Source organism: Polistes canadensis, unplaced genomic scaffold (genome assembly GCF_001313835.1).
Source record: "Polistes canadensis isolate GaletaPanama2010 unplaced genomic scaffold, ASM131383v1 scaffold_72, whole genome shotgun sequence".
NCBI classification, from domain to species: domain Eukaryota; kingdom Metazoa; phylum Arthropoda; class Insecta; order Hymenoptera; family Vespidae; genus Polistes; species Polistes canadensis.
In genome coordinates, this window is record NW_014569619.1 from 103,106 (window position 1) to 116,228 (window position 13,123).

General features: G+C 27.1%; 4 protein-coding genes across 7 annotated transcripts in view; 3 read left to right on the forward strand and 1 right to left on the reverse strand.

Moving 5' to 3' along the window:
• The window catches only part of LOC106786327 (rhythmically expressed gene 5 protein), a 3,089-nt gene extending 1,106 nt beyond the window's left edge, over nt 1-1,983 (forward strand). Inside the window, exons 3-5 of the mRNA XM_014747571.1 lie at nt 453-624; nt 732-824; nt 1,455-1,983. Coding sequence (XP_014603057.1) covers nt 453-624; nt 732-824; nt 1,455-1,795 — 606 coding nt within the window. The 3' untranslated portion in view covers nt 1,796-1,983. The remainder of the gene's footprint in view (nt 1-452; nt 625-731; nt 825-1,454) is intronic.
• Nucleotides 1,984-3,014: 1,031 nt separating this feature from the next.
• Nucleotides 3,015-4,354, forward strand: LOC106786329 (transcription elongation factor SPT4). 2 transcript variants are annotated; one of them, XM_014747574.1, is made up of 5 exons: nt 3,015-3,139; nt 3,213-3,464; nt 3,557-3,663; nt 3,772-3,827; nt 3,933-4,354. In XM_014747574.1, exons 2-5 carry the CDS (start codon nt 3,402-3,404, stop codon nt 4,049-4,051), a joined length of 345 nt encoding a protein of 114 aa, XP_014603060.1. In that variant the 5' UTR covers nt 3,015-3,139; nt 3,213-3,401; the 3' UTR covers nt 4,052-4,354. The 2 variants fall into 2 exon arrangements, with proteins under 2 accessions (XP_014603060.1, XP_014603059.1); XM_014747573.1 differs by having other exon boundaries at nt 3,015-3,464.
• LOC106786325 (synergin gamma-like) lies at nt 4,293-7,569 on the reverse strand. Its single transcript, XM_014747567.1, has 6 exons — nt 5,920-7,569; nt 5,444-5,846; nt 5,159-5,325; nt 4,936-5,077; nt 4,712-4,854; nt 4,293-4,601 (listed from the first exon to the last, which is right to left on the reverse strand). The coding sequence occupies exons 1-6, from the start codon at nt 7,060-7,062 to the stop codon at nt 4,377-4,379; spliced, it is 2,223 nt and encodes a 740-aa protein (XP_014603053.1). The 5' UTR covers nt 7,063-7,569; the 3' UTR covers nt 4,293-4,376.
• Nucleotides 7,570-8,145: 576 nt separating this feature from the next.
• LOC106786324 (serine/arginine repetitive matrix protein 2) overlaps nt 8,146-13,123 on the forward strand; it is a 14,842-nt gene continuing 9,864 nt past the window's right edge. For 2 of the 3 annotated variants that reach the window (XM_014747561.1, XM_014747563.1), the window contains exons 1-3: nt 8,146-8,337; nt 8,984-9,221; nt 9,853-9,957. In XM_014747561.1, coding sequence (XP_014603047.1) covers nt 8,992-9,221; nt 9,853-9,957 — 335 coding nt within the window. In that variant the 5' untranslated portion in view covers nt 8,146-8,337; nt 8,984-8,991. Of the gene's footprint in view, nt 8,338-8,983; nt 9,222-9,852; nt 9,958-12,429; nt 12,920-13,123 lie in introns of those variants that run through there. The other variant, XM_014747562.1, reaches the window with a different exon arrangement.

Consider the following 13,123-nt stretch of genomic DNA (forward strand, 5'->3'; position numbering starts at 1 on the left):
ATATAATATTTACAATTGTAATATATATATAAAGTTGTAATATATATTACCAAATAGTATATATATATATATAATTATTTTATAAATTATAATACTATATAATATATGTATATATATGAAAATTTTCAATAGGTTTTTACGTTAGATAAATGTAAGAGAGCAATAAGACATATACTAACATTATCATTGTCTTTCCGCGCTAATTATTTTCTATTCGATTGGATTGTCACACTCATCCCCGCTTTCTCCTAATTTCCGGAATTACCGAAGGGGACAAATTAGATTCTCTAATGTGGTAAAACACATTAAAATTTAGAAAACTTGTTCGAAAAATCACATCAGTTTTTGTTTCATTTACTTTCTTTTCCTCCATCATTTCTATAAATTAAAATGATTACATTTGTATTTTATTTATGTAATCTCTATATAATCGATAATTTTATAAATTGCAGATGAGCCGTTTGTATAGATTGTTTACTCTGCAAGTATCACAATTTTGTATCGATTCATCGGATCCAGATTGTATTAAGAATTTCTTAATTACTGGTATACGAAATCTTGCTGATATAGACGACAATATTCTTGATAAATTGGATCCGTATCAACGTGGTTCTAGAGAAATAAGTAAGCATACATATACTTGTATACATAATTTTATTATAGCACATATATAATATAAAATTCTGAATATCAACTTGATTTCATACTGATTTATATTTATTGGTCCACAGTTTGGCGAGCTTTAATAGGAACAGATAGATTCTCACCTAGGACAAGTCAAGATATCAATGGAAATTTCTTACCTACAAATCTACTTTTGATAGGTACGAAAAAATCATTAGTAACTTTTTTTATGGTCTCATGATCTTATTCGAAAGATTTATTGGATGCTGCTTAAGAATTAAACGGGGTCACTTTTCTCGAAAGTAGAAAAGAGAACTCTCCTCAAACGTGCACTGTAGCTTTCACATTTTCTCTGTGCTCCATATTCTATATACAAACCTACATCCCTGTACATAAGAGAGAAGGGGCTATTGCTAATTCAATTTATTTTGTCAAACGAATATTAATATTTTGATGGATCAATTATTTTGATCAACATCTTTCTCATGTGTTGTTCTTTTTTTGTTTTCTTTGAAACAATAAGTTACAATAAGTACACTATTATTTAGGATGTCCCCACAATCGTTTTGTCGAAAAAACGAAAACAAAAGAAAAAAATCAATATTATTTATTAATAGAATTACAATATTTTGTTTTTCATTTCAAGATATAAATCTTTAATTACAGTGTTATTAAAAAAGTATGATATCATGAGATATTTGCTAACCAAAATTTTATAATTTCTTAAAAGTTCGGTAAAACGACTTTTTGGACAATATATAAAATAATAGTATATAAAATATTAAAGTCATCCTATGTCAAATATATTCTCTAATTTGTTATATTTACAGGAAACGACGATAGCGAAACAAATAGTATAACAGGGGAAAACGTGTTAACGAATGATTACATTCACGTTGGTCCATATTTGATTGGACCAATGGTAACTCGTGTTTATCCGGATGGACGTCCAGTTCCAGATGATCATAAGAGATTTCGACCAAGGGATGATGATATTGATGAATTAAAATACACTGTGGTATTACCGTCGATAAGTGATGCCGAGACAAAGGTTGATAGAACCACTTATAGAAATAAAGTTCTTAATCATGGTAGAAAAGATACCTCTACATCGAAATACATAGCACTTAGGCGAATATCAATCAAAGATCATGACAGAGATTATCATTGAATGAGTATTATCGAATCCTTCAAGTATTAACATATTTGAGACAAAAAAGAAATTACAACTTGCATTTCTGTTTCTATACACGAGGAAAGAAGATCGCTTCGTTCATGTTAGAGAGAGAACGAAGACTGATTTGATTGTCGAATTTTTGAAAATTAAAGTGTATTTATTTGGATGAACATCAAAGGGGGGAGGAAAAGTTATGAATAATTGGAAGATCGAAGTAGTAATACTTTTGGGACATTGTTAAAACATAGAGTATGAAATCCCACCGTTACCAACCAATTGTGAAAAAGAATTTTGTTTTTTTTTTATAAATCTTTTCTATTATCATTCATTTTTTTGTTATCTAATATCATATTTTGATTTTTATATTATAAATGTAATATTATTAAAAAGTATGTATAGTAATAGACTAATTTGATGATGATTTGTAAATCATCAAATCTTGTTTGTTTTGTATGATTAGAGGTACCCATAAGTTACATTATATTTAGTAGATAATAATTCTTTTTAAATTTGAGAAATACGACATTACTTATGGTATATACTCCCAATATTTATACATATTTATATATATACGTAAATTTTATATGATAAAATGACGAGTATCACAATCAATTTTTATACGAATGTGTTTATAAAAACGCTCTATTTATACATGTATATTTATAATATGTAAATAGGAAATGTGTAACAATAATATGTAAATAGAAAATATATTAATTATTTCCTAAACTGCATTGGTAATATTTAAAACTAAGCAGGAAAAATGGCCGAAAACCAGTACATATGGTTTCTTTATTCTACAAATAAAACTTATTTTATTTATTTTTAGTCAATCTTTTAATACAAAATTATTTGGTTTTTCAAGATAAACTTGTTAAAATTTGATTAGGGTGCCTTGAAAAAACCTGGCATAGAAAGCGTGGAAGTCGGCAAGGAAGCTATGTCGCAGAGGGATAACACTTAATGCTTTTAGAACGAAGCTCCGTGGCTTTTATTTGAAATAGAAATAATAATAATACGAAACTATAACGGTAATTATTTAGGTTATTTAAGTATAAATAATTGAAATTAAATAAATAATTATTTAATCGTAAAAAAATGAGTAAATAGTAATATTGATAGTAAATAATAATGGTAATAATCGGTACGTAACTATAACGGTTACTATAATCAGAGTAGTCAAAAGGAATATTAGCGACACTAGTGGTGAAAAAAGAAAACTTAAATATACGATCTGCGTGGACAGATTTTGGCAATTAATACGTTTGAGTTCGTGCTCCTTATATAGTCTCCATGAGTCGCAATGAAGATCTCGAATGGCAATTATGGCTTTGACAAGTACAATACAAGATTTTAAGGTTATAAAATCTGTTTCATATTTTTGTCATTAAAAGCGTTGATGATATTGTAGTGAGATCGGCTGGGACGCTTTCTTCAGTCGTTCCGCGTGCTATGTAAGTGTGCACGTACGTTATTAAACGTCTTCACCGCACAAACATACGCTAACCTGTATAAAAGAACGTGAACCTCAAATATAACCTATAAGTTATCCAAAAGTTCGTAAACATTTTAACAAAAAAGTGGATAATTTTATTATACAATGGAAACGGTGCCAAAAGATTTACGTGGTCTCAGAGCATGTTTAGTATGCTCCCTAATCAAGGTATGTTATTTTTATAGAATAAGTTTTCAAATATATTCAAACAGATTTTATTTATCAGTTATATTTAATACTTTTTTCTTTATTTATTTTAGACTTTCGATCAGTTCGAATTCGATGGCTGCGACAATTGTGATGAATTTTTACGTATGAAAAATAACAAAGACAATGTCTTCGATTGTACAAGCTCTAACTTCGATGGGTAAGTTTTTATTTGAATAATTATAATATTTGTAATTAAAACTTTCATTTCTGAAATTCTAAAAAATATTTTTTGTTTTTTAATTTATAATTATTTCATTTTTTAAAGAATGATTGCCGCAATGAGCCCAGAAGATAGTTGGGTGTGCAAATGGCAAAGAATTAGTAAGTAATCAAATATTATCTATAGATACTTTACATTTTTTACATAGAATTTGTAAAATTTGTATGTATTTCCTCTAACAAACTCATTATGTCCTTTTTTTCTAGATCGCTTTTGCAAAGGTGTTTATGCGATATCTGTATCAGGTCGACTTCCAGCCGGTGTTATAAGAGAAATGAAGAGTAGAGGTATCGTCTATAGACCAAGAGATACGAGTCAAAGATAGATATATTCTAATATTGGTATTTAATATATCTTTTCTACTTACAAGTTTTTAAGATATTTTTTTTAAATATAACTATAAGTATGTATATATATTAAAAAATACTATAAATACTATAATAATCAAAGGATATTTATGTACAGAATATTATAATAGACAGAGTGCACTTCTAATTTGGTTTATGTTAGATATTTTTGTTATTAAGCTAATAATAATGTCCAATGCATTATACATAACAGTATCATTTTATTTTGCGGACAGAATACTGTATTTATTCTTGATTAAACTACAAAATGTAACTCGAAATATAACTTTATTTAAATTAATGTCAAATGTGATTATTAGTGGAACATAAGTTTGTAAAGGAATAAAATGTGGGATATTGTATCGCAGGCAATTGATTGTTTACACAATTGAGCCACAAATTTGCACAGGTTACATGATAATTATTTTCATTATAAATTATTTTGTCACTAGTAATGACTGTTAAACAGAGCGCGCAAGAAATACATTCTCCTTGATGAAGAGGCCAAGTTGGTAGTTCTGTTACGATCTACAATAATATAGAAAACGTACTTGTTGAATTAATAAATATATATTTGTATAGTTATATTATGTTAAATGTGTTTGTGTGAGGGTGTATCTATATATGTAATTTCTTACTGGTATATTTGCATAAAAGGGTTCCATTTCTGCCCAAATTCTATCAATATCCATAAGAAGATCATCAAATCCAATAATATTTATATCCATTTCTTTATAAGAAAAATTTACTCGTCTACAAACTGCTGCAACTTCAGCTAAATCTAATAAAAAGAGATTTTATATTTAATATTACTATATTTATCTATATACTGCTTTATAAATAGATTACTGAATTTACTTACTGCAAAGAAAATTATATCCTTGCGCAGTGTTTAATACTTCATTTAAAATAACGTCAGATGTTATGTTATTAAAAATATTAGCTGCAATCTGTAATAGTGAAATACAACTTTCCATATATTGTTTCCATTCCCAATAAACTGTCTGAAAAATATTATACATGTATATAAATATATATACATTAATTTTTACTTTTCTATTCACAATTTACTGATATCCTTGTACCTGTTGCGTAATTTGGGCTATTTGATCTTCTTCTGAATTTGTAGGTAGAAAAGACTTTAGATCTAAGCTAGGAACAGAACCTGATCTTGTTATACTTCGATCAGATATTCCATTTATCAATTCTATACTATTAAGAGATATAGCATCTTCCATTTGAATAGGTTTACCTGAATGAAATTTAATAATAATCAATTTTTTATATAACCATCCATTAAAAATATTTCTTTTATATATATATAATGAAAGTGTATAATCAAATATTTATATATATATATATTGTCATACCTGGTTCAATCTTAGGTTCAAATTTTTCATTAATTCTTTGTACTTCAACATTATTTTCAAACTGGACATTGTTCAAAGATTTTGAAATATCTTCTATAACATCAATACCTGCTGTATTATTATCATTGCTATTTGTAAAAGATTTTGATTCAAATTCTGTTATTGTATCTCCAAAATATCCAGGGTTCGATTTATCCAAAATAAAATTAATATCAGTAACTATTGTCTGTTCAGCAGAAACAAATTCTCCAAATTCGTCATTTGATGCAGTAGAGTCAACGGAGTTAATTTTGTTTGATTCTGATGTTTCATTAACTAATGCACGCAATGCACTATATTTATCTTCGGTAGATTGTAAATTCATTAAGTCTCTTGGATCAGATTTTATTTCTTTAATATCAGCCTGCAAAAAGAATTATTATTTTAAATGATAAATATTCTAAATGATATATGTTTAATTCATTTTTAATGTATACCTTATCAGCAGATTCTACTTTACATATAACAGATCTATTACCAGATAATTGTGCATTTTCTAATATATTAGTTTTAAGACTTTTCATAGTTTCCCCATCTTCCTTTGGTAAATCATTATTTCTTATAATAGTATCTTTTAATATTACAGTTTTCGACTGATTTTTTATTGCACATTTGGGAAATAATTCTGATAAACGTTCTAATGATAAATTTTGAGAGACAGGATTTAAAGATGATAAAGAAGCATGCGTTTGTGGATGAAAGTTCATAGTTTTAGAATTAGTATTATTTCTTTTAGGTTTCTCAACTGGTTTCTTAACGCCTAAATTATGATTTGCTAATCTACTTCCAATTGCGGAGCCTTGTTTCATATCCCAATTAGATATGCTAGGCGTATTATTGACAATAGGCGCGCTTTGAAATTCAGAAAAATCATCATTATTATCCATACATGTATTACTTTTTGTTTCCAAACGAATTTTATTATATTTGGAATAATCTTTGAGACAGGTATTTGAATTAGAACTTATCATTAATGTAGAAGACATTTCATTGTCTAAATAAGGTGTCTTCTCTGATACATTTGATATCGGTAAATTGGAATCAAATGCAAATTGGCCAGTTTTAGTTATTTTCCCTTTAATTTCGGACGTATATTTTTCTTCTAAATTCATAAATCTATTATTAGATTCTTCCTTCTTATTAGCTTGATATTTTGACAAAGGATTAACGACATGCATTGCAGATTGCACATTTAATACACATTCTATGTTTAAATAAGGAATTGGCGGAAATGGAAGTAAATGTAAAATGTCTAAGCTATTAAAGGTATAAGATGCTTGTGCAGCAGCGACAAGAGCAAGTACGATATAAAGTTCTTGTTCTGTAAGTTGTCCAGCATACTTTTGATTTGCTAAATTCCATATATGACCTAACACTTCCATCGAGAGTTGGCTCGTAAGTAATAAAGGAAATACTTTATTAGTGTCGACTAAAACTTCCGTCTGCAATCCATTAGATTTAATTCTATCTTCTCTTACCGATTCCCATACAATTTTATATATCGGTGGTAAAATGGCAGAATTAGTCCACAGCCAAGTTGGTAGCTGATTTAATTTTTTATCCATATGAGTTTTATTCATTTTGTTATCAATGGAGTTAAACTTTGATAAATATTTTCATTAATCCAACAACTTGTCAATAAAAGACAATCTTTTTTGTATTAGCATTTTTTGTGTTAAAAGATATATCATTGTTAAATACATCTAATATAATAAATAAAATATATAGCAACGCGTTAAATGTCATTAGACATTGCCAATAAAATATTATAGAATTTTATGAATATTTCATTAAAATACATATACATCACATATTTTTTTACTCAACACAGCTGGCTCGCCCTTTTTAACATCACTAAAGTAGTACACAAATCCAGGAATTATTATTATTCATTGTAATTGACAATGAATATCATTATATGAATGAACAAAATATTTCATGACTTTATGGTATATTCAATACTTTTTAAAGACAAATTTTGTTATATTTCCTTTAAACTATACTCGAAATTTTGTTGATATACATAACTATAAAGAAATACAAACTAGATACGTGCATACACGTATAATACTTCCGCGTACAGCGCTTTAACAGTTTGTTCTGACGTCATATTAACAATTAAAAAAATTACTCTTAAATCAATTGACACACGATTGCGAGGGGTAATGACGACGAATAATTTATTAAATTTTGTATAATTTCATATCTTTTAATTATTTAAATTAATTCCGAAGTATAAATATTTTTGGATAGATAAGAAATTATAACCAGGAGCGTATTAACTCATCGATTATTGGTAAACATTTTATTAATTTATAATCAGTATTATTCATATATTTTTACTAGTTATGCAAATAAATTATAAGACAATATATGAGAATTATATTGTAAGAATATATATTTTGAAAAAGATATTTTATATGTATATAAATAACATGTAAGAGTTTAAAAGGGTTATTCTTTGCGAATTGTTAATTAGAATAATTTTATTGCATAAATGTATAAAGTAAAATAGAAAAAAAATAAGTAAATATTGAACATGATATATTGGACTTATAATAATTTTATTCGTTAAAATTAATTAGAATATAAAACATTTCTTGAAACGTAAAATAATTGATGACATGCGCACTAATAATGTGATCTTCTTAGGTCTAATGGTGCCACCTTGTGTTGAAATTTGTTAGTAGTTGTGTTATAACGGCAACGCTATACAAAACGTGGAGTGTTATTCGCGCTTTATTTTCGGGATTGATCATTCTTGAATATAAGTTTACATGATCTGTATATAATATATGTAGAATTCTCGACATCTTCATTGATTTCTACGCAATAACTCGGATGAAGTTTGAAACGTAAGTTATTTAAAATGTATTTGCGTCAGAAGTTATTCGATCAATAATTTGCGTTTGCTTTATTCTAACCTATCGTTTAGTACTCTCTTCTTCTTCGTATTATATGTTATTTCTTTTAATACCACTATTTCTATCATTAGGTAGCTAATTACTTTTCTTAAAACAATATTATTTATTGATTTTATAGATTAAGAGAGTTTAAATCTATGGAATAGTAAATTTCTAAATATTTCTCTCTCTCTTTCTCTCTCTCTCTTTCTCCCTCCCTCTCTCTCTCTCTCTTTCTTTCTTCTCTCTCTCTCTCTTTCTTTTTTTCTCTCGAGGTATGTAGTGTATTTTTGATTAATAGATCTCCCTCTTCCACGTGTGTATATATATTCGTGACACACATTACTTTAACATTAAATAAAGTTTAATGGAGAACAATATAATAACAATATTTAAGTATTCCTATAACTGTATAGATTATATTTGCATAATGTAGAATTTTTAGGTTACAAAATTAAATATTGAAAAAATACAAAAAGGGGAAAGAGAAGAACAGTAAATATTCAAAATAATAAATCACTTATGTTCAATTAGTGTTATCATATAATTATATATGTATTATATAGTAGATAGTTTATAAACAATTTTTATTACTTAGGCTATAAAATGTATAATGGTATCGGCCTACAAACACCTCGTGGATCTGGAACCAATGGACATGTTCAAAGAAATTGGGCTATTGTACGTAAAACGAAGGACAAAGTTAATTACAAAACTGATGAAGGAAAGATAGAACAAATAAATAAACAACCTAATAAGGAGATTCTCGATCATGTCAGAAAGAGAAAAGTTGAAGTTAAATGTGCAGAATTTGCTGACGTTTTGGAAGAACAAGGGTAGATATATTTTTATGCCCTTTTTTTATTATACTTTTATTGTTTATATTCATGTATAATCATTCATTTGACAACGTTGATAAGATGAAACTACAAAAATGTTTACTTTGTAAATGGTGATTCTTGAAACTGGAACAAATTATTGTTCTTTTTTAAAGTAAAAATAGAAAAAAATGATCAATATCGGTGTGTTTGCATCAATGCATCCACGTCAAAAATAAAAAAATAGGAAGCTAAGACGTATTATGTCATATGATTTTTTCCTTTATTACTTTAAAAAAAGCAGTAGCTTGTTTTAGTTTCAAGAATCACCTTGCATAATAATTTTTAATATTGAAGCATGACTTGATTTTAATATGAATAAAAACAAGAGAGCATTATATAGGATTTTTTTGCTATTTTGATATTTTTTTATTTAGTTTTTAATATTTACAATTATTTAGTTAAATTTTATACATATAGCATGTATATATATATATATATANATTTTATACATATAGCATGTATATATATATATATATATATATATATATTGTAAATTTACTAACGATTGTATATATAAATGTTGTAAATTTACTAACTATATAAATGTATGTAAATTTACTAATGATTATAAAATTCATTTTTACAGATTCACAAACGAAGAAGTAACAAAGAGAGTTGAATCTTACCGTTTGATGTTAATGGGAACAGAGATGAAGACAAATGCACCACGTGACGAATTTGGCCGTATAAAGTAAGTTTTCTTGCTGCTATCGAACATTTCCTTAAATATATATTTTTTAGAATTATAAAAATTCTTATAATTTCAATAGAAGTAATTATTATTACATTTTTTTTTATTATTGCAACAATATTATTGTTTAATCGCTTGAAAAAGTATTATTATCGTTTCTGAACGTTAACTTGGATAAAATCGAATATATTCGCGATTGTTCTGCAGAAGATTTAAAAGGTTTCTTTCCAAGGCCTTTCGCACATAAACCTACATCGTTATAGGATTCATATTTGACATTGTGTCCATATTGCAAAATATCGTTGCAATTCAATGATAATAATATTATTTATATAATAATATAGACAGAATTTACGTTTTTCAAACAAATCTATAATCAATGATTTGTACAGAGAAACTTATACAAATCATTCATACATTTATATTCATACAAGCAAGGAAGTTATATATTAATTCGTATATTTTTAAATAAAAATCTATTAAGATACAATTTTATAAAATAATTAATAAAGTATATCATTTGGATTAGTAATACAATGTTTTATCAAGAATAGAAATTTCCATTTCTCTCTTTCTGTTATTTTAGTAATAGGATAGATTAATCAATTAATTAAAATTGAAAGATTATTAAAGGGGTTGTATACACCCTATTTTCCTTCCTTCCTTGTTTGGGTCATATCGACGTATTCTATAGCGCCGGCGCTAATCGCGAGAAGGAAGGGAGGGTGGAGAGTTGGGGAGATGGAGATGGGTGAAGAAAAAGGGGTAGTTGGAGGGATGTGTAAGAGACGACGATACGAGTTTATTCTATCATTCGAGGGACGCTATCGCAGTGCGAGAATGGATCGCGAAGATGCGACGCTATGCGTCAAGAAATATCGACGAAACCATCGTAGAAATATCGAACATTGAAAAGATCAACAAAACAACGGACAGAAATTAAAATAAACATAATGTAATCGTAAAATTAACGTAAAATCACAAAAGTCTTCCATTACTATATTATATATATATATATACATTTATATATATATATATACACATAATATCGATATATATACATATATAGATACATAGATACATATATATAGATATGTATATATATATACAGACATACATATATATACATATATATATATATATTTATTTATGTATATACTAGATATTAAGTGTTAAGATCGTGTTGAGAAAAGTGCTACGTTAAATTTCTAATGAACGTGCTAATAAAAAAGTGATATTTCTAATGTGAATAAAAGCATCTCTCTTCGAAAAATCTTGTATACAAAAATTAAAGGAAATTTCTATACAAGAAATATAAATCATAATATCCGATTTATTCTGAATGGTAAGAAGAATGTTTTTTATTTGATATAAAAAAGAAGAAAGAGAAGAATATTTGGCAGAGAATGTTGATAATATATGTGAAGAGAGAAGAATGTGCAACACGTCGATATTGAGAATATAAATGACGACGAGATGAATAATATTAACGTTCCAGATATCCGAAAATAAAGGATTCGACAATAGCTAGTGTGCCTGATCCAAAGTCTTCCTTATTATTTAAGCTGGTGATCTCAATGATCTAATAATGTTTGCGTCTGTATGTTTATAATTAATATACATATAATTATATATATTATACATATAACAAAAATATATATATATATACGCGATAAGAAAATCATTATAAAAAATAAGGAGTAAGTATTATGTGAGTGAAATTATAGTTAAAATATAGTTAAAAATAATAATGAAGATGATATCAAATTGTTGAGATAAAAAAAAATCACGATTGAGATAAATAAAATAAGACAAGAAAGAGAAATATATAGATACATTGGATGAAGAAAATAAATTTAAAAGTAACATCGCACACAAACTTTCCGGCGTTCTCAGCAAATAATTGTTCTACCCAGAGAAAGCAAGAAGATTGCGAATACAAAAGGCTTTCTTGGAAGTTTCTTTGAGTGTACGTGTTTGTGTTCGTGTATATATATATATGTGTGGGGGATGAAATGAGTACAATAAAGGAAGGAAAAGCATTACGCTCGCTATCCTATTCAAAGTCTTGTTACACTCGTTTCTTACTCTCTCTTACTATCTGAACTATTACAAATGCCTTTCATATCAAACTGGGTTTCATTTGATGTGTGTCTTTTTCAATCTCATCATCTTTATCATCTTGATACTAATTGTAACATTCAAACTAAAACATTTAGTTTCTTTCTAATCTCTTACAATAGAGATGAAATGTAATCGAAGATCAATTTATTCTCAATTAATTTTGAAATAGAATTTGGGAAGAGTTTATTTGTGTGTATATTGGACACAGATATATAAATATTTAAAAAAATATCCTGCAAAAAAAGGAATGAAGAAATAAAAGAAAAATATCTTCTTTACTTACTGAAGATTCAAACAAGGATATATATTTGTTTAAATTTTTATCTCCTATAATTGAGATTATATATATAACCGAAGATCAATTTATTTTCAACGAATTTGAAGACTCTATTGCATTGAACGCAAATACAATTAAATATTTTAAAAAAGAATTAAAATAACGTTTCACACACAAAAAGAAGAAATAAAGACATAGCAATATTTATTTGAAAAAGCAACTTCAACAACTACTTTTAGTCATTCAAAAACGAAGTTGTTATTTTTATATATTATATCATTAGAGGGTAATGACTATGTCTACAACAACACCTACATCAACGCAAAAAGTAGCCCGAGGACGAGGGCCAGCAGATGGTCGTGCGTTTTTTGAAACGTTATGGCGTGGTAATTTTTTCCTCGATCGACAAAAAGTTTTCAAACGTGGCCGTAAACGTAAACTGCAAGCTTTAAATGAAAAGAAACGTGCCCAATTACAAATGCGACAACATTGTTGTTGCTGTCAACGTATACAACTGCATCTTCTTGCCGGACGGGGAAACAATGTTCGCTCCGTTGTTAGGTAAACTTTTAGCGATATTCCATTGTTTATGGCCTAATAGAACAATAGAATTATCAATCGTTTTTGTTTTCTTTCTTTTTTTCTTTTTTTTTTTTGTATAATAATTCATGTAACGTCAAAGTTATAATACAATTTTTTTCTATTCATTGTAAATCTCTCTCTTGGTATGTTTAAATTAATTTATATAAAATTCGTAGATACAAA

What these genes read in the sequence shown, in the direction of transcription:
- LOC106786329 (XM_014747573.1), top strand. Translation starts at nt 3,402, where the DNA reads ATGGAAACGGTGCCAAAAGATTTACGTGGTCTCAGAGCATGTTTAGTA. An exon ending in TAGTATGCTCCCTAATCAAG is followed by an intron (nt 3,465 to 3,556) that starts GTATGTTATTTT and finishes TATTTATTTTAG; the next exon opens with ACTTTCGATCAGTTCGAATT. An exon ending in ACAAGCTCTAACTTCGATGG is followed by an intron (nt 3,664 to 3,771) that starts GTAAGTTTTTAT and finishes CATTTTTTAAAG; the next exon opens with AATGATTGCCGCAATGAGCC.
- LOC106786325 (XM_014747567.1), bottom strand. Translation starts at nt 7,062, where the DNA reads ATGAATAAAACTCATATGGATAAAAAATTAAATCAGCTACCAACTTGG. An exon ending in TAGCCCAAATTACGCAACAG is followed by an intron (nt 5,078 to 5,158) that starts GTACAAGGATAT and finishes AATATTTTTCAG; the next exon opens with ACAGTTTATTGGGAATGGAA. An exon ending in CCTTTTATGCAAATATACCA is followed by an intron (nt 4,602 to 4,711) that starts GTAAGAAATTAC and finishes ATATTATTGTAG; the next exon opens with ATCGTAACAGAACTACCAAC.